Raw genomic sequence first — 24,075 nt, 5'->3', positions numbered from 1 at the left:
TAATATTTTTTTAATTACTTGAAAGAACTTTGATGTGCTTTAGTGTGTTTAATTTTTAATAATTTTAATACAATAATTTTAGTTGTTTCATTGAATTTTAATAGTTTTAATTGAATGTTTTTGGATGATTCCTTATATCTCAGATATTCAGAACATTCAAAAGCCTTTGACAGGTTTGGTAACCAGCTAAGCCGAGAGAGGTGGATTATCTGGCTATTGAACCTTTACCCAACTGTTTCATGGCAGGGCTTGTCCTGCCACCCAACCCTTTCTACACCATGTGGCGTCATTAGGTCACACAAGAAACTACCACCAAACATGACCTCACCATTTAGGATCAGAACAGCTTTGCGCGGCAAGTAAACAATGAAGGATTCAGAAATGGTGAGTTGCTCCTTACCACAGAGGTTACCAGTAAACAGTGGCCTTGCTACTGACAGTAGGGATTGAACAATTTTAATGTAACAAGGAGCAAATATTGTGATGCTGTACTATTGGTATATTATTGTCACATGTACCAAGATGCAGAGAAAAGCTTTGGTTTTGCATGCTATTCAGACAGATTGTGCCATACGTAATCAGTAGAGGTAGTAAAGAGAAATCAGAATATCGTGTTGTAGTTACAGAGAGAGTGAAATTTTAGGAACTGGTAGTCAGATAAGACCTCCACTGTTTGCTCTCTTGTGGGATATGGGTGTCATTGGTAAGACCAGCATTAATTCCCATGCCCATACAGGAAGGATGAGTTAAAAGTAAAAAAAAACTGCAGGTGCTGGAAATCTAAAATAAAAATAATTTAAAAAAAAACAGAAAAACAGTAAATGTTGTAAATACTCAGCAGGTCAGACTATGGGAAGAGAAATAGTTCAGATTTCAGGACATTTATCAGTAATAATGATTTGCCTTCTTGTACCACCGCTGTCCTTGAGGTGTTCTTTGACCTAAACATGTAATACAATTGAGTGGCTTTTTGGGCATGTTTGGAGGGCAGTTAACACTCAACCACATTGCCTTGGCACCTGAATCATAGATAGGCCAGAGCAGATAAAAATCAGAGTTATCTTTCCCTTAAGGATATTAGGCAAATATTGGAGAATGTGGACTTTGGTATGGGGAAGATTCTCAGTGCTAGGCAGGTGAATTCTTTTAGTGCTGAAAATTTGATGCCTGTATTCTATTTGTGACTTTTGTCTCGTAGAGACCGTTCCATCAGATGTCAGTAACATCAACGTGTTGATGAACAGTGGTGTAACAGCCTTGTGCTCAATCTGTGGTGATCGTGCAACAGGGAAACACTATGGCGCTGCCAGTTGCGACGGATGCAAAGGTTTCTTCAGGAGAAGCGTTCGGAAAAATCACGTCTACTCATGCAGGTGGGCTTCATGTTGAACTTTGAGTAACTACAGTTATGTTTCAAATCAACAATGCCTTAGCTTTACTCTGGGGACAGCATGTTTATTATCGTACACAGAGAATAAAATTAATTCAGGACAAATCCATAAAATTGCCGTAAGGCCAATGGAAATAAACTTAATGGGGAGAAAAAAGACCCTTGATCAGTTGGTGAACATTTGGAAAAGTTTATCAGGTGATGTTCCTCCCACTCTTCCTCTAGTAAAGACCCCATTCCATTCTTCCAGTTCCTCTGACTCTGTTGCATTTGCTCCAATGATGAGACATTCTTCACAGGTGGCTCTGAAATGTCTTCCTTCTTCCTGAACCATGGCTTCCCTTCCACCATAGCGGACTGAGCCCTTGGCCACACCTCATCTATCCCCCACAGCTCTGGTCTTGCCCCATTTCCTCCTGGCCAGAGTAAGAACAGAGTTCTCCTGTTCCTTACCTTGCACTTCACCAGTTCTTGTGTTCAACAGATCATCCTTCACAACTTCTGCCACTCCAACAAGGTTCCACTGCCAGGCACACATTCCCTCCCCCCCTCTGGTATCTTGAAGGGATCATTCCCTTCACAACTCCCTTATCCACCGTTCTATTTCCCTCCCCCTCCCACCCATCCGAACATTGCCCATCATATGGGGCCTTCCAATGCAACTAGAGAGGTGTAATGCCTGTCCTTTCAGCTCTTCTTTTCCCACCATCCAGGGACCCAAACAATCTTTCTAGGTGAAACACTTCTTTCAATCTTGTATTTTGTATTCACAACATGGCCTGCTCTGCATTGGAGAAACCAAACACAGATTGGGTGATTGCTTTATGGAGCAACTGCGCTCAGTCCACAGGAGTGACCCTGAACTTCTGGTTGCCTGCCACTTTAATTAATCACTTCACTCCTGTCTCTTCCAACACTGTTACAACAGGGCTCAACGTAAGCTTGAGGAACAGCGTCTTGTCTTCTATCAGGGCATGTTGCTGCCTGTAGGACTCATTATTGAATCCTCCAACTTTAGATAACTTGCTCTTTTTTCTATCTGTATCAAAAATGCCCATTTCTGCCTGCCATCATTTTGGCTCAATTTTTCTTTATTTTATTCTATAATCTGGCCTGTTGCTTATGTCGCATTGCTTTACAATTAGCAATACATCACACAGACAAAAAAGTTTAACCTGACCTCAACTGCTTATAATGCCATATTAGGTCATCTGGTCTCACCCTATCAGAAATATTCCCTTTGTTCTACCCACCTTTTCTGTTATCTATAACTATTTGTATTCTCCCTTTCCCAATTCTGATGAAGGATCCCAGACCTCAAACACTCATTTCACAGATGCTGCCTGACCTGAGTATTTCCAACATTTTCATTTATTACATATTCCCAGCATCTGATGTTCTTTTGATTTTCATTTACTGTGGGATTTTGAATTGTACATTTTAACTCCTTAGTGGCCTTTCCCTGCCCTTTGGAGAGGGATTATTTGCAGGTGGGGAGTGGGCTGGATAGGGATGAAGTCCTGATTTAAGGGTTGGAAATTTTAAAATCAAAGCAAATCAGCAGACAGTAATTTAAAACAAAAATCATAGAAAAGGTCGAGTAGAACATGAACAAACTACAAGGCTTTTTTTGGTATCATTGTTTGTAATTTGTGCAGTCTGATGAGTCATTCGGTAATGATCAGGGACAGGAATCAGAGAGAACTTTTCTCTCCTTGGCACAGTGAGATTGCAGCAAATGCATTAGCACTACTGTTGATCGGTTATCTTAGCTCAAACTAGGACCTTCTGGTTGCTCTGGCTCAGTACCTGACCAGGCCTTTATGTGCCAGGAAACTATTAGTGCACACTTCATATTAATACTGTGTTCATGTTCTGCTCCTTTCTCAAAGATTTGCCTTCTCCTGTTAGCTCCCTGTTACCAGAGTGGGCATTGTATAGAGTGAACCACACCACCCATTATCCAGACAAGCAGATTCCCTACATTCTAACCTCATTTACTTCTTAACATGCATCTTGGTATGATAGGGCCACATTGTACTTCAATAATTTCATAATCTGAGCATGTGATAATAAAGTCATTGTGATTCGGACAGATGAAGTAACCATTGCTGGAATTATCAGTTAAAGGCGCCACAAATAGCTATCAGACTTGTTTGTTCCTGTACAGAAGTGTATTCAGGTTATAAAATAATAAACATATTTGATAAAGTTTGACAGTTATCCTTGCAACATAAAAAGGAGCTTTGTTGCTTGGTGAAGTTGCACCCTGCAAGAAAGCGTCAACCTGGCTCAAAAATAAATTATATCAGGGCACAGACTTTTTATCACGGTGAGATCACCAAGTTATAGACCGCAGGTGGAGCAATAACCTGTTTTAAGCTTCAAGACAATTGTTGGAATCTCAGTGTGAAAGATAATGCTGCAACAGATAGATATTTTTATCATTTGGAGAAAGGGTCTTGAGTGTGCAGGAAGAAGATATCCCTGTAAGACATGTTGTGACATGTGTACCCATCCAATGTGTTTTTGTGCCAAGCATAAAATTTACCAAATTATTCCTGGAGCATATACTACATAACCTGTCTGTTTTGAAAATGATTTGTATTCATCAACATTAGAAATACTATTCTGAGGAATGATACATTCTTGGAGACACGAGACAACAGATGCTGGAATCTGGAGCAAAACAAACAAACTGCTGGAAGCACTGAGTGGGTCGAGCAGCGTCTGTGGGAGGAAAGGAATTGTCCACATATCGAGTCAAAACCCTGCATCAGGACTGAGAGTGGAGAGGGGAGATGGCCCATATAAAGAGGAGAAGGGGAATGGTGGGAAAGGAGTCCGAGGGGATTGTTTGACCAAGGAGGGGTGTAAAATGACAGGCAGGTTATGCTAGTTAGGGGAGGGGAGCAGGGGTGGTGTTGGGAGAGAGTGGCAGGTGAATGAGAGATGGAGGCAGACAAAGAGAGAGGAAAAAATGGAGAGGCGGATGGAGCAAGGTGGGGTGAGGGGAGTGTGAAGATTGGAGACAGCTGCTGGAGGGAGATGAGCAGGAACACAAAGGGCTACCAGTGCTGGAATCTGATAAGTAAAGGAGGTGAGAATGGAGAGGTGAAGGGCGGTACGTTCTTGTTTACCCTTCAATAAATGCTTATGTTTTTTCTGAATTTAGGAGAGCAATAAGAACTCAAAAACTATTTCCCACCCTTATCTGATTATAGCATGTACATGATGCACGGCTAACATCAGAAAACACTGCATCAGTCAATGAGGCAGAAATGGATGGACCTTGTATCCTGATTATTTGTGCAGCAGTTCACACAGAAAACTGTGTCTTCCTAAAGATTAGAAAAAGTTGCAATGAGGTGAAGGTAGTGTCACACAAATTATGTGCAGAAGATTGATTTCAGTCACAGAAGCAAAGCAACCAACAGACTTTGTTGACAGAAATTACCCAATTATCCCCAATCTATCTGGGAATAGCTTTAACATTATATGCAGTTTACGAGGAAGATTTGGGAATAAAGCAGAAAAATTTAATGCATAATTTAAAATGCACCCAAAAATATAATAAGACAGTTAGATATTTTCATAGTACATATCTAAGAAAAATGACAACCCATAATGAAATATGATATAGCTTTAAGAAGCTGTGTTCTACCAGGGAAGATCAGCCCAGATGGATTAAGGGAGGAGATAATGACAGCCTTTCAATTTGATTGTTGGAACTTACTAATATGATTTTGAAGGTTTAATAGAATACATTTCAACATTTAATGAATGAAGAAGAGTGGAAGGTATGCTTTTCATTTCTATTTGCTTTCCTGAGCTAGATCTTGACTGTGGGCGAGTGTAAAATGAATTGTGGTGAATAGTTTGCTTTTTTTTCGTTTCTTATATATGTTTTCATTTCCTCTGGACATCCAATAGTCATTTTAATAATCAATTTAAAATATAGCTTTCAGGAATCTAACAGGTTAATCGCACATTAAAGGTACAAAAGAGAGTAAAAGAAGTGTTGACAATTTTTTTTTACATTTCATTCAGGTGCAAATAATTTTATAGTCCAATTTGAAGAAAAGGAAAATAATTCTTCCAGTATCCTGACCAGACTTCTTCCCTTAATGAACGTTACTGGAAATAGATTACCTGGCTCTGGGACCTTGCCATGTGTCATTACATTACAGCAGCAAACATATTTAATAGTCTATGAAATACTCAGCAAGTCAGGCTGCATCTTTGGGAAGGGAAACAGAACCAACTTTCGGGTGGGAGACTCATTCTGACAACCGGTCTTCAATCTGAAACGTTAACTCTGTTCTCTCTTTCTACAGATGGGGCCTGACCTGCTGATTATTTCCAGCATTTTCTCTTTTTATTTTAGGTTTCCAGCATCTGCTGTTTTTTTATATTCATTTAATAGGCTCTGTGGTACTTTGGGAAGTTCTTGTATCCTAAATAGTGTTGGATAATTGCAAGTTATTTGTTTAACATTTCTTGCTCCTAAATGAATAATAACCGCATTATTTTGCTATCACAGCATATCTGAGAAATCCTCATCTCAAACATTAATGATGACATTACCCATCAGAGCATTTCAACCCAGAGGAAGCTCGAAATGGGCTATGGTGGTGACATTTATAATGGAAGGGCAAATGAGCAGCCTGTGCCACATGACTACAATGTGAGGACCACAACAAAGAATTAGGATAAAGCCATTCAGGAACCATTCAGTCTCATACCTTCAGTCTCCACGTGGAACATTTATTCTGCCTCAATAGCATCAATTTCTTAAAAAGACATAATTTTTCAGAATTACTCTAGAAGACAGCCAAGCTGATCATCAGTATGAGATCTCTCAAGTGATTTGCTTGTGCGTACAATATTCACAATTGAAGGTGAATTGTCAATATTTTTCCTTCAAAACAGTATATTAGTAGTTTTAATTCTTTGGTCTTTAAATAATTTCTCATAGCGTATGAGGTCAATTGGTAGTGTAAGTTGACAGCTTAAAAATTTCTGCTTTGTTTCCTGCAGAAAGTAGTGAAGAGATTACAATTGAAGGGCTATTTTAACAGATAAAATAATCAATGTTATCTTCCCCATCCACAGGTTTAGCAGGCAGTGTGTGGTTGACAAGGATAAAAGAAACCAATGTAGATACTGCAGACTGAAGAAGTGCCTCAGGGCTGGGATGAGAAAGGAAGGTAAGGACAGTTTGTTGCATTCTCCAGTCACACCTGCCTTAAATTGATGCTTTCTCCCTGATACATTGGCAGCAAACATCATGCTTGGCAGGTTATTACATGCAGTGCCACCATAGAAGCTTTCCTTCCAATATTGCTTTTAGGGAGGAGGGTCTGTTATTTCTGCCTCCTGGCATGTAAATTCACATCTAGTCAATTTTTGCAAAGAATTGGATATCTCCATAAATTGTTTTATTTATCGAAAAGATAATGAATTTGGATTTAGATCTCCAAATCAGACCATTATAGCTTGACCACTGCTTCCTTGTACATGTGTCTGTAAAAGCTTGAGTTAAAAAACAGCAATACTTAGAGATGACATTCTTGGGGATCATCTGGTGAGGCCATATGGGTAGAACTGAGAAACAAGAAGGGGAGAGGGTCACTCTAGTGGGGCTGCATTATAGACACCACCCCCCCCCCCCAATAGTCAGCAGGAACTTGATTCCCTGGTATTGATTGGACTACCCAGATTGTTAAGGGCATAGACGGGGTGGAATTTGTGAAGTGTGTCCAGGAAAGGTTCCTGAGTCAATATATAGAGGAACCTACTTGGGAGAGTGCAATACTGGATCCTCTCTTAGGGAACAAGGCAGGGCAAGTAACTGAAGTGGCAGTCAGGGAGCACTTTGGCTTTAGTGTCCATGATTCTATTAGTTTTAAGATAGAGATGGAAAAGGACAGGACAGATCTTCAGGTTTGGGTCCTAAACAGGAGCAGGGCTAATTTTGGGGGAATTAGGCAGGATCTATCAGAGGTTGATTGGGTGAGCCTGTTTGAAGGGAAAGGAATGAATGGCAAGCAGGAGGCTTTTAAGAGTGTGATATCAAGAGTCCAGGAGCAGTATGTTCCTGTTAGGGTGAAGGGTAAACCTGGCAAGTTTAGAGGACCTTGGTTGACGAGAGGTATTAAAGCTCAGTTCAATAAAATGAAGGAAGCATACATTGGGTTTAGGAGGTAGGGGACGAGGAAATCCCTTGAAGACTATAAAAAGATTAAGAATACTCTTAAGAGGGAAATCAGAAGAGCAAAGAGAGGGTATGAGATGGATCTGGCAGGTGAGGTTAAGGAAAATCCCAAGAGGTTCTATAGCTATATTAAGAGTAGAAGGGTAGCTAGGGAGAGAGTAGGTCCCCTTGGAGATTAGCGGGGCTGCGTATGTCTTGAGCCATAGGAGGTGGGTGGGATTTTTAATGAATATTTATCCTCTGTGCTTATGGAGGAGAAAATCATGGTTGCTTAAGAGATAAGAGAAACAAGTGGTGATGTTTAGGAGGACATTTGCAGAGAGGAGATATTTGCAGCCTTACAGTGCACTAAAGTGGATAAATCCCCAGGGCCTGACTTAGTGCATCCTCGGAATGTTTGGGAGGCTAGAAAAGAAATTGTAGAGGCTCTTGCAGAGATGCTTACTTCATCGTTAGCTACTGGTGAAGTTTCCGAAGACTGGAAGGCAGCTAATGTTGTTCTGTTGTTTAAGTAGGGTAGCAAGGACAAGCCAGGGAACTACAGGCTGGTCAGCCTGACATCAGTAGTGGGAAAGTTACTGGAGGGAATTCTGAGGGACAGGATCTACCAGCATTTGGAAAGACTGTGTGATTAGGAGGAGTCAGAATGGCTTTGTGCATGGAAAGTCATGCTTGATGAAATTTTTGGAGTTTTTTTTGAAGAGGTAACCAAAAAGGTAGATGAGGGTAGGGCAGTGGTTATTGACTATTTAGACTTTAGCAAGGTCTTCGACAAGGTCCAGCATGGTAGGCTGGTCTGGAAGGTTAGGTCCCATGGAATCCAGGGAGACCTATTTAGATGGATTAAAAATTGGCTCGTAGGTAAGAAGCAGAAGGTGGTGTTTGAAAGTTGCTTCTCGGAGTGGAGGCCGGTGACTAGTGGTGTGCAGCAGGGGTCGGTATTGGAACTGTTGATATTCGTTATTTATATAAATGATTTAGATGTGAATGCAGAAGGCTTGAACAGTAGGTTTGCAGATGACACGAAACTAGGAGGTGTTGTTGATAATGAAGAAGGTTATTGTAGATTACAAGGGGATCTTGATCAGTTCGGGAAGTGGTTTGAGAAGTAGCAAATGGATTTCAATACAGATAAGTGTGAGGTGATGCATTTTGGGAAGTCAAACCAGCGTAGGACTTATACTATGAACGGTAGGCCACCAGGGAGTGAAATGGAACAGAGGGACCTAGGAGTACAAGTGCATAGTTCATTGAAAGCGGTCTCACGAGTAGACAGGGTGGTGAAAAAGGCATTTAGCACTGTGTACAGTTTTAGTCACCCTGTTATTTGAAAGACCTGGTTAAACTGGCAAGAGTGCAGATTTACGAGGATGTTGCCAGGACTAGAGGGCCTGAGTTAATAGGAAGAGGTTGGCCAGGCTATATCTTTATTCCTTGAAACGTAAGAGAATGAGGGGAAACCTTACAGAAGTGTTTATAATTATAAGAGGCATAGATAAGGTGGATGGTAATAGTCTTTTTCCCAGGGTAAGGGAGTCTAAAACTGGGGGGGTATAGATTTAGGGTGAGAGGGGAAAGATTTAAAAGGGACCTGAGGAGTAACTTTTTCATGCAGAGGTTGGTGAGTATATGGAACGAGCTGCCAGAGGAAGTGGTTGAGGCAGGTACACTAGTATCATTTAAGAAGCACTTAGATAGATACATGGGGTGGAGGGGCTTAGAGGGATATTGGCCGAACCTAGGAAATTGGGATTAACTGGGTGGGCATTGTGGTCGGTATGAACTTGTTGGGCCGAAGGGCCTGCCTGTATTCGTACTGTGTTGCTCTATGACTCTAAACAATGTTTAACATGGCCACACTCACCTATTAATTTCCTTGGGTAAAGAGTACATAAGATAAGTAAATTGGATGAATTCAAACCAGTCTTCACCCACCATTTGGGAAGGACAGGAATTTCTCCCTTGCAATTTTCCCACAATGTACAATGATTGACTGGGAAAGGTGAGGAAAGAACGAGTGAAGACATTGACTTCAACAGGCAGACGTGATATTGACTCAACTGAAGGATGGATGGGGCGAGACCTCACTGGGACAACATGCTGGATGTGACAGCACAGGCAATGATCCAGTTACTTGAGGCAGCCCGGTTCAAGTTACACTTGCTGTTCAGATGGGCAGGAAGGGGACTTTTTCAATAGTAAGTGAAAATAAAGAGCCTACGCCAATTGGTCACCTTCTGCTATCCTGGTAAACAGTGGACCCATTCTACAGCAGCGCCATCCCCAGCAGTGGCCACCAATCCCCACCCAACACTTGTTAATTAATCTGAACATGGCTAACATGAGGGGACATAATTTTAAGGTGATTGGAGGAAGGTATAAGCGGGATGTCAGGGGTAAGTTTTTTTTACACAGAGAGTGGTGGGTGTGTGGAACGCACTGCCGGCAGAGGTGGTGGGGGCAGATACATTAGGGACATTTAATAAGACACTCTTAGATAGACACATGAATGGTAGAGAAATGGGGGGCTATGTGGGAGGGAAGGGTTAGATAGATCTCAGAGCAGGATAAAATGTTGGCGCAACATTGTGGGCTGAAGGGCCTGTACTGTGCTGTAGTGTTCTATGTTCTATCTCCTACCTACCACCTTCATTCAGTTGGGGTACTGAGTTCAAGAGCCACGAGGTAATGTTGCAGTTCTATAGAACTCTGGTCAGACCACACTTGGAGTATTGTGTTCAGTTCTGGTTGCCTCATTATAGGAAGGATGTGGAAGCTTTAGAGAGGGTGCAGAGGAAATTTACCAGGATGCTTCCTGGATTGGAGAGCATGTCTTATGAGGATAGGTTGAGTGAGCTAGGGCTTTTCTCTTTGAACAGAAGAAGGATGAGAGGTGACTTGATAGAGGTGTACAAAATGATAAGAGGTGTAGATTGAGTGGACAGTCAGAGACTTTTTCCCAGGGCGACAATGGCTAACACGAGGGGGCATAATTTTAAGGTGATTGGAGGAAGATATAAGGGAGATGTCAGAGGTAAGTTTTTTTACACAGAGAGTGGTGGGTGCGTGGAATGCACTACCAGCAGAGGTTGTGGGGGCAGATACATTAGGGACATTTAAGAGACTCTTAGATAGCCACATGAATGTTAGAAAAATGGAGGACTATGTGGGAGGGAAGGTTTAGATAGATCTTAGAGCAGGATAAAATGTCAGCACAACATCTTGGGCTGAAGGGCCTGTACTATGCTGTAATGTTCTATCTTGCAAAATGCCCAGATACGTGCAGCCCTCTAAATAAAAAAAAAGCCATCTGCAGTGTAACTACATTTTATTGATTTGCATAGAAATGTAGCTGCATTGGTCATAGTGACTTGAAGCAGACCAACTTGCTGGGTTGGGATGAAAAGTAAAGGGCGTAGAACTAATTTAGGCAATTCTTCTTTAAAAAAATAAACAGCATGGTTATGATGCGTCAAATGGCCTCCCTTTGAGTTAAATGATTCCAGGCAGGTTTCTGTTGTTGCTGCCCAGAAGTACCTCAAGCAATGTACTGACCTACCTTTCAAACGTTCCATTACTGATTATTTAGCTAGTTGCATCAGGTCATTGTAAGATATTAATAACACTACTGTTGTTTAGTTCTCATGTCAATATGGGAATTTTGCTGGATTATATCTACCAGTAGCTGATTTTTAAAGGTTAAGCTAGCATTAACTGCATTCAGGGGAAAAAGAAAGGTTGACTTTAGTTGCTTCTAATAGAATAAACTGGATCATGTATATTATAATTAATTCTGTTTGTGGCCAATAATAATTTCTAAATATCACACCTGAGGTTGCAACTGAAAGTCCATTTAGAGGAAATGCACAATCAATACCAGCATTTAAACAGAATAAGAAATCCACAGAAAGATTAGAAAAGCTTACAAAACATTGCAAAAAAAAAGTGACCAGAATAATTTCTAGTGGTATAGTTCTTCTAAATGCATAACTTTGGTTAAGTCTGTCTAAATATTATGTCATATCAGATGAAACATCTTGGTTCTGTATCATTGAACGACAAGGGCAGAGTCTGATACTGTTGTCAAACTGTCAATACATTGAACTGAAGTATACATGCAACAATGAAAACCATGCAGCAAATTCAGAACTCTGGGATCAAAGATTAGTTCATTGTAACTCATAAACGTGGAGATTTGCACATTTTGCTGCTATTACAATTAATGGAAGAAAGTCTGTGAAAAATGGATCCTCAAATTCCCAATCTGCACATCAAACAATATGAAAATTATTTCCATATGCTATCCTATACAAAGAGGGCAGAGAGAGAGAGAGGAATGAGGATTTGTACAATCATTTAATTTCTCATGGGCTAATTGCGGCAACGTTATGAAGGTCCTTGCAGGAGTAAGGAACTGCAATCCTATTATGAAGGTTCTTACACAAGAAGGGAACATTGGTTAGTAAGGAGTGAAAAGGAAAGTTAAACTTGAACTGGGTTCTGTGGGGAAATGTCAGCAGTTATACTGATAACTGTCAACATTTCTTCACATTAACTGTAATCAACACTGGGATTTCCATGCCACCCTCAAGTTCAGCTGAGCAGCTCATAACATTTTTCTCCAATGGCAGACTAATGGTATTGGTGCAGGGAAAGCCTCTCCATTGATTTCAGTGGAGGCAAATGAGTAAGAGAGCAAAGTATTAATATTCTTATGCAACTTAAAACTCTTTGGGGCTCAGTTTTTTCTTAAAACATTTTAGTTTTTTCTACTTTTTTAATGCGGCAGCATGAATGGTTCTTGAACAGTTTGTTGGTTCTTAATGTCAGAAACCTAGATTTTTGAATGTTTTGATGGCTGGCTAAACTGGAATTGTATCTTAGCTGGCTGTCGAAGTTTTCTTCAGATTTTGTTGGTAGGACTAGGTTTGGTGACTGACTACACATTCTATGCTGCTATGTACAATGCTGAGTCTTAGCAGATCAGTAAATTATATAGAGTGTTTTATTACTTGTTGCTCTTTCTCTTGGTCTAACTGCTGGGCATAGCTTTAAGTTTAAAATACATTTATGAGGAAATATTTTTCTTTACACAGTAGGTGCCTGGAATGTGCTGCCGGGGAAGTGGTGGAAGCAGATACAGTAGCAGTGTTTAAGAGGCATCTAGGCACATACATGAACAGGCAGAGTATGGAGGGATGTAGACCATGTGCAGGCAGATGTGCAGATTAAATGTGGCATCATGATCAGCACAGACATCATGGGCCAAAGTGCCTGTTGCTTGCTGCACTGTTCTATATTCTGTGTTCTCTAAGGTTCCCTATAACCCTGGCCTTCATGTACAAGCCTGGACAAGAAGTACAGGCAGGTTTTGCAAACGTGGATGACATTGTAGACAACATAACTAAAGCTTATTCTTGGCAGAAATCAGTGGAAAACAATCAGGAAAAGGGATCCAGGGTGCTCTCCATCCCGACCCAAAGGAATTGAGGCCAAATTCTAGCATTCCACCTGATATTCCAGCAGGGATCAAACAATATGGCACAAAGCTGGTGTTGCATTTAACTATCAAGTCCATATTGTTTAGTAATATATTACATTTGTTGGAAAGATAATTTCTTCATAGGGAGGCTGGTGAGTATATGGAATGAGCTGCCAGAGGAGGTGCTAGAGGCGGGTACAATTATGACATTTAAAAGCCATTTGAACAATTACAGGAACAGGAAAGTTTTGGAGGGATATGGACTAGGCTCAGTTAGGTAACTTGGTTGGCATGGATGAATTTGGGCCGAAGGGCCTGTTTCTGTGCTGTAGAGATCTATGACTCGAGTGCTACATTGAGATGCACATTTACCTCGATGCCATCATTGGTTTTTCATCTCCTGTTTTAAGAATATCACAAATGTGACCATGAGTAGGCTCTATGGCCCTTTAAGCCTATTTAACAAGATCTTCCACATCTGTACCATTTTCCAGCGCTATTTCCATATCCCCTGATTCCCTGAATGCCCAGAAGTCTACCAATCTCTGTTTAGAATGGCCATAATGACTGAGCTTCCACAACCTCTGGGGCAGAGAATTCCAAAGGTTCACCACCGTTTGAAGAAATTATCTTAATAACGTACCAGCAACCCACTGGGGTGAAGTTTGTGAAATGTTGGAAAACTGCTTTACAATTCCACTGGATTTTATTTTCAGTGAGAATCTTTTTGCTTCAAAGTAGCTCAAAATCTTAAATTTCTTTTTAACATTTATAATCAGAAAGGTTGGTGTTTATAGACTGAACAATATTCAGAAGAATATTTCTCTCTCAAAAAAGCCTTATTCAGTACTTTGCCTGGATTTAATAAGTCTGTCCTAGTATACCACTGCAATAATCCCTAACCATCTCAAGAATGCTCTCCAGTGACATCCATTGGGTATTCTCAGCTGTTCTCAGGGGATTGCACGATGTAAGATCATAACATCAGTTAAAATCAGTTTTCCCACCAATTTCACTGAGCTAGTCATACAAGACAACCATACATTAATTTCTCCCAGTACGACATGAAAAGTGGAATAACAGATTTCATAACAGCTTGCATGTTTTCTGCTGTGGAATTTATCCCATGATAAATTGCCGGATTCTGTAGCACCCACCATCAACGAGTTATCTTGCTCGGAACCTATTATGTACAATAGAAGTTTGCCAGCTGTCTCTCTTTCTCTCACCCAGTTTCTCCTTTCATTTATCATCTTCTTTGATGTCTCACCCTGTTCTTTTCCTGCCCTTCAATTTTTCCAAAAGGTCCCAAAACAGGCCTTTGGCTCCTCATTAGTATTTACAGAAGGCCTAACACCTGTTGTGGGCAGTTTTATCAGACATTCTACAATTGCCTTATCTGTTTTCAGGTCAGCTGTTTTTCAGCTGTTGTTGGGGCCTGGACAGACCTTTTGACCAGGACACCCATTTAGTGCCTGTTACATCCACTCAGTTTTTCTAAACCAGGTGCAATTTCAACCCAAGTCTGTTTCGCATGTTGTCTTTCTTTTTGCTGAACACAAGTACACATCATGAAGTCTGATGCACTTTGGGACAGTCATATAGGAAATAATCTTTTTGTTAATGCTTACAAATTAGAGAAAAAAATAGCAGTTTATTGTCTTTAATGTGGTGAAATATTAGATGTACATTCTGGAAGTCCAAGTTATCTCATTCTATAGATTCCTTTAGAAATCTGAGTTTATGATAACACTGTGTAGAAAGTCTTTCACCCTTGTGACATATATCACTAAGTTGCAGTCTTATTTTAATATTGCAATTAATTTCATTTAAAGCTGTGAAAAATAGTAGAAATAAACATGCACAATATTTAATATGTTTAAAATATATTTTTGAGGCAAATTCATTTTTCACCATTCTTTTGACAGCGAGTGCTTGAAGAACTTGGTGCTACATTGAGAACCACATTTTACCTCAATGGCCATCATCAGGTTACCACCTCTTGTTGTAAGAATATATGAACTAGGAGCAGGAGTAGGCCATGCAGTTTCTGCACAATGGTGGTGGAAGGATGCTTTTCTGATGGGAAGTCTGTGACCAGTGGTGTACCACAGGGACTGGTGCTGGTACACATATGTTGATGACTTTGTGAAGGTAGGAGGTGTTAGCAAGTTTGTGGATGACAAGCAAGTTGGCGGTGTTGTGGATAACGAGGAAGATTGTCTAAGGCTACAGGAGAATATAGATCAGATGCAAAGTTGCAGACAGTATTGGCAGATGGAATTTATTCCTGACAAGTGCAAGGTGCTGCATTTTGGGAAGTCAAATACAGGTAGGACATGTGGAGTAAATGGTAGGGCACTAAGGAATGCTGATGAACAGAGGGACATTGGGGTTCAAGTCCATAGTTCCCTGAAGGTGGCAACACAAATAGATAATGTGGTGAAGAAGACTCTTGGCATTATTATATTCCATGAATGCAAATGTTGGGACATTATGTTGTTACATTACAAAATACTGGTTACATGGCACTTGGAGTATTGTGTGCAGTTCTAGTCACCGCACCGGAGAGGGTACAGAGAAGATTCACCAGGATGTTGCTTGGATTGGAAGTCTTGAGTTATGGGGAGAGATTGGATAGGCTGGACTTGTTTTCTCTGTAATGAATTAGGCTGAGGGGGTGATCTGATAGAGGTATTTAAAATTATAAAAGGCATAGACAGGTAGATAGTCAAAATCTCTTTTCCCATGGCAGGGGTAAGAGGAAGGAGTATTAAAGGGGATTTAAGGGCAAAGTTTTTTTTTATACAGAGTGGTTGATATCTGAAACTTGCTGCTAGAGGAGATGATGGAGTGAGATACAATCACTATGTTTAAGAGATCTTTAGACAGGCACTTGAATGGAAGGATACAGACCTAGAGTGGGCATATGGGATTAGTATAGATGGGCAAAAAGTTTGGCATGGATGTGGTGGACCACATGGCCAGTACAGCTCTATGAATATTACAGTTGGTGGTGCTGCTACATCACAGCGACAGTGCAAATGGAACCGAATTTCACAAGCAGAGTACAATGTGCTGTTGTGACTATCCAGCATGTTTCGTGGTACTGATAAGGGATGAATTCCTTAAGCTAGGTAAACTGCTTTAACCACTTAACCTAGGTAAATAGTAAGAAGATTCACATGCAGGTTGGGGTAGCAGATGATAGAATCATGCCATCTACTGGTAAATTTATGTCAAATAGTAAGAGCTTGATTCTTTTCAGCTTTTTTTTATTTTTGTTTCTATTCAGAGATGTTTATTCAGATGCCCAAATTCACTGGGTGCAATGCCTGCCTGCGTTATCTTGACAAAGGCCTGGCTGAGCTAATTCTTAGTGCCTGAGAATAACCTGTGAAACAGAGCAGGTCACAAGTGGTGACTATGCCTCAGGCATCTTTTTCTGATGGATTTTTATTAGCTTGCCATCTTTCAAAACAGGTCAATCATAAAAAACATTATAAAATAAAGTTAAAACACCCCAATGTCCTGGGAATGAATGACAAACAGTAAGATTAAATAATAAAAAAAAGGAAAATCAGTAATCACTTGCTTGTGGTTACCTTTTACTCAGTGCTCTGAGACTGTTGGCCAGACAAGATCATAATCCTGCCCAATATCCTTGTCTGGCTAAATTGGGCATTAGGTATTTTCCATTATTATAAAAGATTTGGGTAAATGCATCAGATGCTGGTCTCTATAAATGCATTGCAATTAAATAGTAATGACAATAAACAATGTGCATACACTAAAAGCTGTCCATTTTCACTGATGATTTTACTAATCCATTTTCTCCATCTGAATCACTGGTACATCACTAACTAGCATATTCCATTTCAAGTCCACAGTAGCCATGCACAGTAACTCCATTTATAAAGACACATTCTTACATTGAAATGTATGGTTGGCATTATAAGGCATATTATCAACACATTTTTGTCAATGTGCTAATGGAGGAATAACTTTTCTTAATAGGACTTCGAGGTTGTTTTTGGTAAAGATTACAAAATTCAAATTCTGAATGTGGTACAGCCAGAATGTGCAATGGCCAATTTCAGAAATGATACTTTCAGTTCCCCCAAAATGCAAGCACTTCTTTCTTGTCTGTTTTTAACATTGGAGACGGGAACACATACAATTATATAGAATCCATCTGAATTTTGCACCAAGAATAATAATATTGAATTTGATATTTTGCAAAGCTGTACAGAATGAACGGGACAGAATCAGCATTCGCAGAACAAGCTACGAAGATGTTGGATCTCTCTCTATTACTACACTAGTACAAGCAGAAGCAATGTCTTGTCAGGTAATTTTATCAAATAGATATTATAATGCTGAAAGTCATTTAATGACATCTCCCAATTTATTTATCAATACAAATGTAATTCTTTTCCACGTCAATATGTTGAAAAAAAAGCACTTGAAATGTGTTAAGAATTCAGGGAAGATGCATGGATTTACAAACTCTGCCAATAGTGCCCAAGTAATTTGTATATAGTATCCTGCCTTTGAATTTGGAACATGGGTACAAGTTCTGCTCTAGAGTCTTGAGTCCAAATATCCAACCTGAAATTCAGTGCAGCACTGAAGAAAAGGAACTGTCAGAAGTGCCACTTTAAATCACTGGTGAATGTAAAGATATTTTGGTAGGGTATTAAGTCAGTATTGGCCAATCTGTATTCTCAATCAATATATGTAATTGAAAATAATCCTCTGGTTATTATCATCTTGTTATCTGTGGGAGTTTGCCATGTGCAAATTAGCTGAAACCTTCCCTGTATCTCAACAGTGACTACACTTCAAAAGTATTTAATTGGCAATAAAACATTTCAGCACATCCTGAGTCAAGAAAGGCAAGCTTCTCTTGTTTTATTAGAATTTGAAAATTGTGGCAAACTTAACTCTTTCCAATACAACTACTTACAATGATCTAGTAGTTCTGTGGTCATAATTGCTAAAACCATTTTTTGGCCATTAACTGAACTTGTATTCCATATCTGCCATGGTGGCATTTGAAGTCCCACTTCTGGACTGTCAGTCTAGGCTCTGGATTACCTGACCACCATACCCATTCATTCCATCTAGAAGGGCAAACCTTGCCCACAGATGGTTACTTAATTCTTAGTGTCAACTGAGATGTCATTATGATTAAAAGCTAGATAATCTGCAATAAGGTTCATAAAGTACAAACCTGTTCAAACCAGCTACAACAGCAGTTATATACAATTTAGAAAAAATGCACTGAAATAAGCTCTGAATGTCCTTTGGAACTTGTCCATTTATTAACTGCCAATGTTATATAGACCACAGGCTTACTAGAATTAAGACCAAATGCTGAATTGAAGAAACCTTGTTGCTTTCATGTTAGTTTGGGGCTAAGGTTATCAATCTCAGAGAACTTCAACAATTTTTCTGCCAACAAGAGAAAATACTGTCTTGTGATTAGCATGATACTGCTTCTGGATAGGTTTGTGTACAAATGGCTTTCTTAACAAATTAAGCATGAATATACAATTTTAATTTAATAACACATTTCATTACAGTATAGAAAGTAAATTACATTTTTATCTGCAAGGTATTGCTGCATTCATTTTAAGCAGATAAATGGCACTAACTTCTCCCTTGGCACATTATTCAGGAAGAAGGACTTTCTGTCATTTACAAGTGGCAGATATTATAGAGGTGTTTTCTCCTGAGAAGAATTCCATGTTTCCTTTTGATCAATTGACAGGATTTTTATAGTTGCATGAAAATAAATAATGTCCTTTTATCTAAAGCATGGTAAAGTTATGTAATCTTCTCTGTTTCTACCTCCCTATCATTTCCTAGTTTCTCTGAACCTCTCAGTTCTTCCCCAACTTCTGCCTCTCTTTTTAACCACACATCAACAGAGTATCAGACAGCAGTAAAGAAATCCATGCTACAACTCATAAGGACTCTTTGTCATGTTGTATTTCATCTGATAGTCTGGATGGTTGCCCATTGACCTAGCGATGGAGTTTTCCACATTTCCTAGTGCACCTTCATTTTCCAAGACTGTATCTGCATAATATCATTGTTTTGGTCTCTTTCAGTTGGAAAGTCCTCTTTGGTAGAAAAGCACATGACAAACAAATTCCAGTAATAACTTGTTACTAGGTGTGGTTAATATCTGCTCTGGTCAGAAGATAAAGCCTATGATGCCCCCTATAGGAATTGTTTAGTAGAATATTACTGTTACAAAATGAATTTCTCAGGATCAGAATCAAGTTTATTAATCACTGACTTGTATGTTGTGAAATTTGTTTTGTGGCAGCAGTACAAAGATACAAAATTACTATAAATTACAAAATAAATAAATAGTGCAAAAAAGGGACACAAATATTCCAGAAGTTTCCACAAATATGTTGAAACATATTATTGAATTATTTACTAGTCGTGGTCTTGTGACTAAAATGGTTAAATACCTTTCTCAGTCCAAAGGTTTCCTGAATATTATTCCTTGAGAAGACTGACAGTTAAATGTCTGTGTTCTTCACTGGTAATTTGGTTCTATCTTAACATTAAAATCCTCTCCCTTCTACTTAAAACTCCAAATGATCTGCCATAATTGACTCTTTTGGTGGAGAAATGCAAATTAACAAGAGAATGTTTTGGAATACTAGCAGCTAGGTTCATAGGCCAATAACACATTAAGAGATCGTGAACTCACCGAAGAAGTGAAAATGTTATATCACTTTCCAATGTGACGAATAAGAAAATATACAGGAAATAATCAAATTGCATTATCACAATTCTGTATAACTTTGCATAAATTAATAATTTTCTCTATTGGTAGTTTTCTGCCTTAAATCCTGTGCATCATGCTGATATTGCAATGAAGAAAATAGCAACTATCAATGATGTCAGTGAGTCCATGAAACAGCAACTACTTGTGCTGGTGGAGTGGGCAAAATATATCCCTGCATTTTGCGAATTGCTCCTGGATGACCAGGTAGGTGAAAGACACAGGCAATAGGAAGCATAAAAAATATTCACATTATTTTGGTGTTACTCTGTGCAGTAGATTGGTTTGATAGCATATGTAGTGTATTAGCCCAGTTTATTTGTCATATTTATCAAGCACAGTCCATTCATCACAAATCTAAGATTAAAAAAAATTATTCAGTAGTCAAGTAATACAAAATATTTTGTAAGTCACATTAAGGAGTGAGTTGAAATGTTTCATGTACATTTAGGTTGTGCACAATCGATTGGTGGGTCTGCATTAAAATTCTCATCAGTTGATCACAAGTTAGATGAATAAATGAGAACTGATATTTACAAAAGGACATAAAGGAAGTTATGGAGCAACGCTGTGGCACTCAGAGTTAGTGCAGGGATGCAGACATCTGGGATCTTGAGATTTGTGAATAGAGACAGAATACAAAAACAGGGATGTTATATTACATCTATGTAAAATACTGATTAGTCCACAAATAGGGTATTGCGCTCAATTCCAAATTTAGAAGAGATGGAAGGTTTTGGAGAGGATGTAGAAGAGGTTTACTAGATTGCTTCCAGAGATGACAGATTTCAGCTGTAAGGGGTGAGAGGGGAAAGATTTAAAAGGGACCTGAGGGGTAAGTAGTTTTGATCTGGAATTCACTGTCTGGAAAGATGGTGAAAAATAGAGCCTTCGAAAGGGAATTGGACAAGCAGGTGGGAGACGATCATTTGCAAGACTATGGGGAGCAAGCTGGGGATGGCAGTTACAGGATTACTCTACTAGGATCTGGTAAAGACATTTTGGGCTGAATTCCTTTGTGCCGTAGCAATTCTAGGAATCTCTGATTATCTATCAGAGCAAATCAATTAGGTGACTAGATACATAAAGCAATAAATAATGTCTAATATGTACAACGTAATAAGGAAGATTACTGGAATGCTAGGGTTTCTCTCAGGGGAGCCCAGGTACAAGTGGATAGAAGTTGTGCTTCAGCTTGACAGAGTCTTAGTCAGCTCCTTCTAGACGAATGGGTCTCTTTCATTCTCCACACTTACCCTGCACTGGCCCTGTGGCCACATTAACCTTTCATGACTAAATGGCTGTCAATAGACTCAAGGCCTAAGTTCCACAGATGTGAGGGTGGAACCTATAGATGTCCTAAGACCCCACTCCCAACACCACCCTGACAACTTTTGACAGTTCATACGATCAAAGGCCTCCTTCATTCTTTCTAAATATCCCTGACAACCAGAGACAAATAAAAGCAGTCAAATTTAAATAATAAAAAAACTGCAAAAAAAGGTTAACTTAAAAACTTAAACATATTAAATTATTGTTGATAAATTAAAGACATAAATGCACAAAGAAATAAATAAAATGCTTAGCTAAATTTGAAGCTCAGCAACCTCTTTCAAATGAATGGGAATATGGCAGCCAAGGCCATAAAAAATTTGAAGGGCAAAAAATAAGTACATCAGATCTCTTGATTCAGAAGTTACAGAGCCGTAGCCCTGGCTTCCTCAAACTGGATTTGGTGTTGAGCCCAGACCCAGAGGAAATTGTCTGATGCACCCGTGTCTGACCTCCAATGCATTCCAAATTTGTGTTACACTACAGAGGCATGGGCATCCATGAAAGCGCTGATGCTCACACAGCACCCTGCCAACAGATGTATGGAACTGTCAGCCGGCATTCAGTGGAATGCAGCCAACTGCATTCAGTTTTGGGCATTGCCTCTTTAACAGGGTGCATTGGTTTTAGAGCAGAAACAGCATAGGTTCACCATAATTATATTGGGATTAAAGCATTAAATTCTGAGGTTAGGCTGCATAAACCTGGCTTGTATTCCTTTGAATTCAGATGGATAAGGGGTGATTTAATTGATAAAATACTAAAAGATTTAGCAGAATAAAATGAAGGCATTTCTTATGGGGTCTCCAGAATAAGCAGGCACAATCTTAAAACACATCTCGCGCATTCAGTTTTGAGATCAGGATGTATGCTTTCTACACAAAGGACAGTGGAAATCGGGAATTCTTATCAACCAAAAAGATTTTAGAATTGTGGGTTAAATCAAATTTTTGGGATTGATATTAACTTTTTTTGAAATTGAGTATCAAGGAATACGGAACAATGGTGAGTAAATTCAAAAGCAGCTCACCTGTGACCTTAACACATGAGGAGCTTTTGATGGCTCTGGACCTGTACTCGATGGAGTTCAGAAGGATGATGGGGATCGTATTGAAACTACTGGATACTGAAAGGCCTGGATAGAGTGGACATGGAGAGGATGTTTCCATTAATAGGAGAGTCTAGGATCTGAGGGAACAGCCTCAGAAAAAAGAGGGATGTCCTTTTAAAACTGAGATGAGGAGGAACTTCTTCAGCCAGAGGCTGGTGAATCTGTGGAGGCCAAGTCATTGGGTGTATTTGAGGTAGAGATTGATAGGTTCTTGATTGGTAAGGGGGTTAAGGGTTACAGGGAGAAGACGGGAGAATGGGGTTGATAAAAAAGTAAGCCATGATTGAAAAGTGGAGCATACTCCATGAGGTGAATGGCCTAATTCTGCTCCTGTATCTTATGGTCTTACTATTTGAGCCAGCTCGAGGGCCTATCAGTAAGTGTATGATCTAATATCTGTCTCTTTCTCAAGGTTGCACTGCTCAGAGCTCACGCAGGGGAACACTTGCTGCTGGGATTGGCCAGACGTTCAATTCCCTACAAGGATATTCTCTTGCTAGGTATGAATTGATAACTTGAACTTGTGCCACTGTTATGTTGATTGCTTGTTTTCACAGCATGTAAGGTCACTCAGTCAGATGGTCATGATGTCTTAGAAAGATTTAGAAATATGTTTCACAATCTAAATATAGTGTATCCTATTGATATTATGATGCTCATTTAAACTACACTGAACTAATAATGCTTCAAATGCTGGACTTAACCACATTGTCAATATTCCATGATGAATGTATGTAAAATATTTAAATTTTAGCAATTAGCATCTGTTGCAATTTAACTACACATGATTAGGGCCAACCGTTTAGTTGGAAGTCTGTCAATATCCTGACTAGACCAGCTTTTACACATTTTTGTCATGATTCTTTGCAGCAATGTTTACATGAACTGCCTTAGCTATTTCCATTCACAAAAGAACAGGTTAATAAGAATATATTTTTGACTACTTGTAAAACAGCATAGTTCGCAGAGCAACTCAGATGAATGGTGCAAAATTACAGCACGTAGTCAGAGAAATCATAGTTTCTCCTTGTAAATACAAACATAGCTTAAACCACTGCCAATGCAATTCTCCCTTCAGCTCTTTTCTAGCATTGTAAAAGTTAATTGTTACAGATGGTTCAGCTGACAGTCCGAAACTTCTAAAACATTAGCTTTTCACTCACTGCAGCTTACTGCTTATGATATGTTTGTGTTTCATTTGAATTCAAGGGTGAATTATGATGAGCTTCTGTCCTGTTACTTGCCATTTCATAAGTTTTTTAACATTTAGCCAGAGGTATCCAACCCTTATCCAAAAATTCTGGAGCCTGTACATACTTGTAACAATCTTGCACTAGAAGTTAGGTTATCAGAAATGAGACATTTATTTTCATGGGATTGGAGGAGAACATGCTAAAATGCATGCATTGTTTGAAGCCATTGAAATAGATCCACAGCCAAGCACCTTTATCTATTACACACTTGAAGACTATTGCTTGCCTTTGTCCTTGTGACGCATGGTATTTTCTGTGAAGAGGTTTGATAAAAGTGATGAGAATGGTCAAAAAGCAACAATGTAACCCACATGTGTTATCTAAACTCTTCTGGATATATACATTGAAAATGGAGGATTTATGTTTTAACTATTTTCAATAAGCTTGTATTCAAAAATGCAGTTGAATACACTCATCTATAAAGAATGTCAATTAAGGAGAGATTATGAAGTAAAGTGACTGCTGGATGCACATGATTT

General features: G+C 39.3%; 1 protein-coding gene across 1 annotated transcript in view; it reads left to right on the top strand.

Moving 5' to 3' along the window:
- Window positions 1-24,075, top strand: part of LOC127577230 (hepatocyte nuclear factor 4-beta-like) — a 59,494-nt gene that overhangs the window by 22,919 nt on the left and 12,500 nt on the right. The window contains exons 2-6 of the mRNA XM_052028233.1: window positions 1,199-1,373; window positions 6,506-6,600; window positions 17,334-17,440; window positions 19,952-20,107; window positions 22,756-22,843. Coding sequence (XP_051884193.1) covers window positions 1,199-1,373; window positions 6,506-6,600; window positions 17,334-17,440; window positions 19,952-20,107; window positions 22,756-22,843 — 621 coding nt within the window. The remainder of the gene's footprint in view (window positions 1-1,198; window positions 1,374-6,505; window positions 6,601-17,333; window positions 17,441-19,951; window positions 20,108-22,755; window positions 22,844-24,075) is intronic.

The sequence above is a fragment of the Pristis pectinata genome, chromosome 13, assembly GCF_009764475.1.
Source record: "Pristis pectinata isolate sPriPec2 chromosome 13, sPriPec2.1.pri, whole genome shotgun sequence".
Classification (NCBI taxonomy): Eukaryota; Metazoa; Chordata; class Chondrichthyes; order Rhinopristiformes; family Pristidae; genus Pristis; species Pristis pectinata.
Note: the sequence above shows the minus strand (reverse complement) of the source record. Positions and strands in the feature narration are given on the sequence as shown.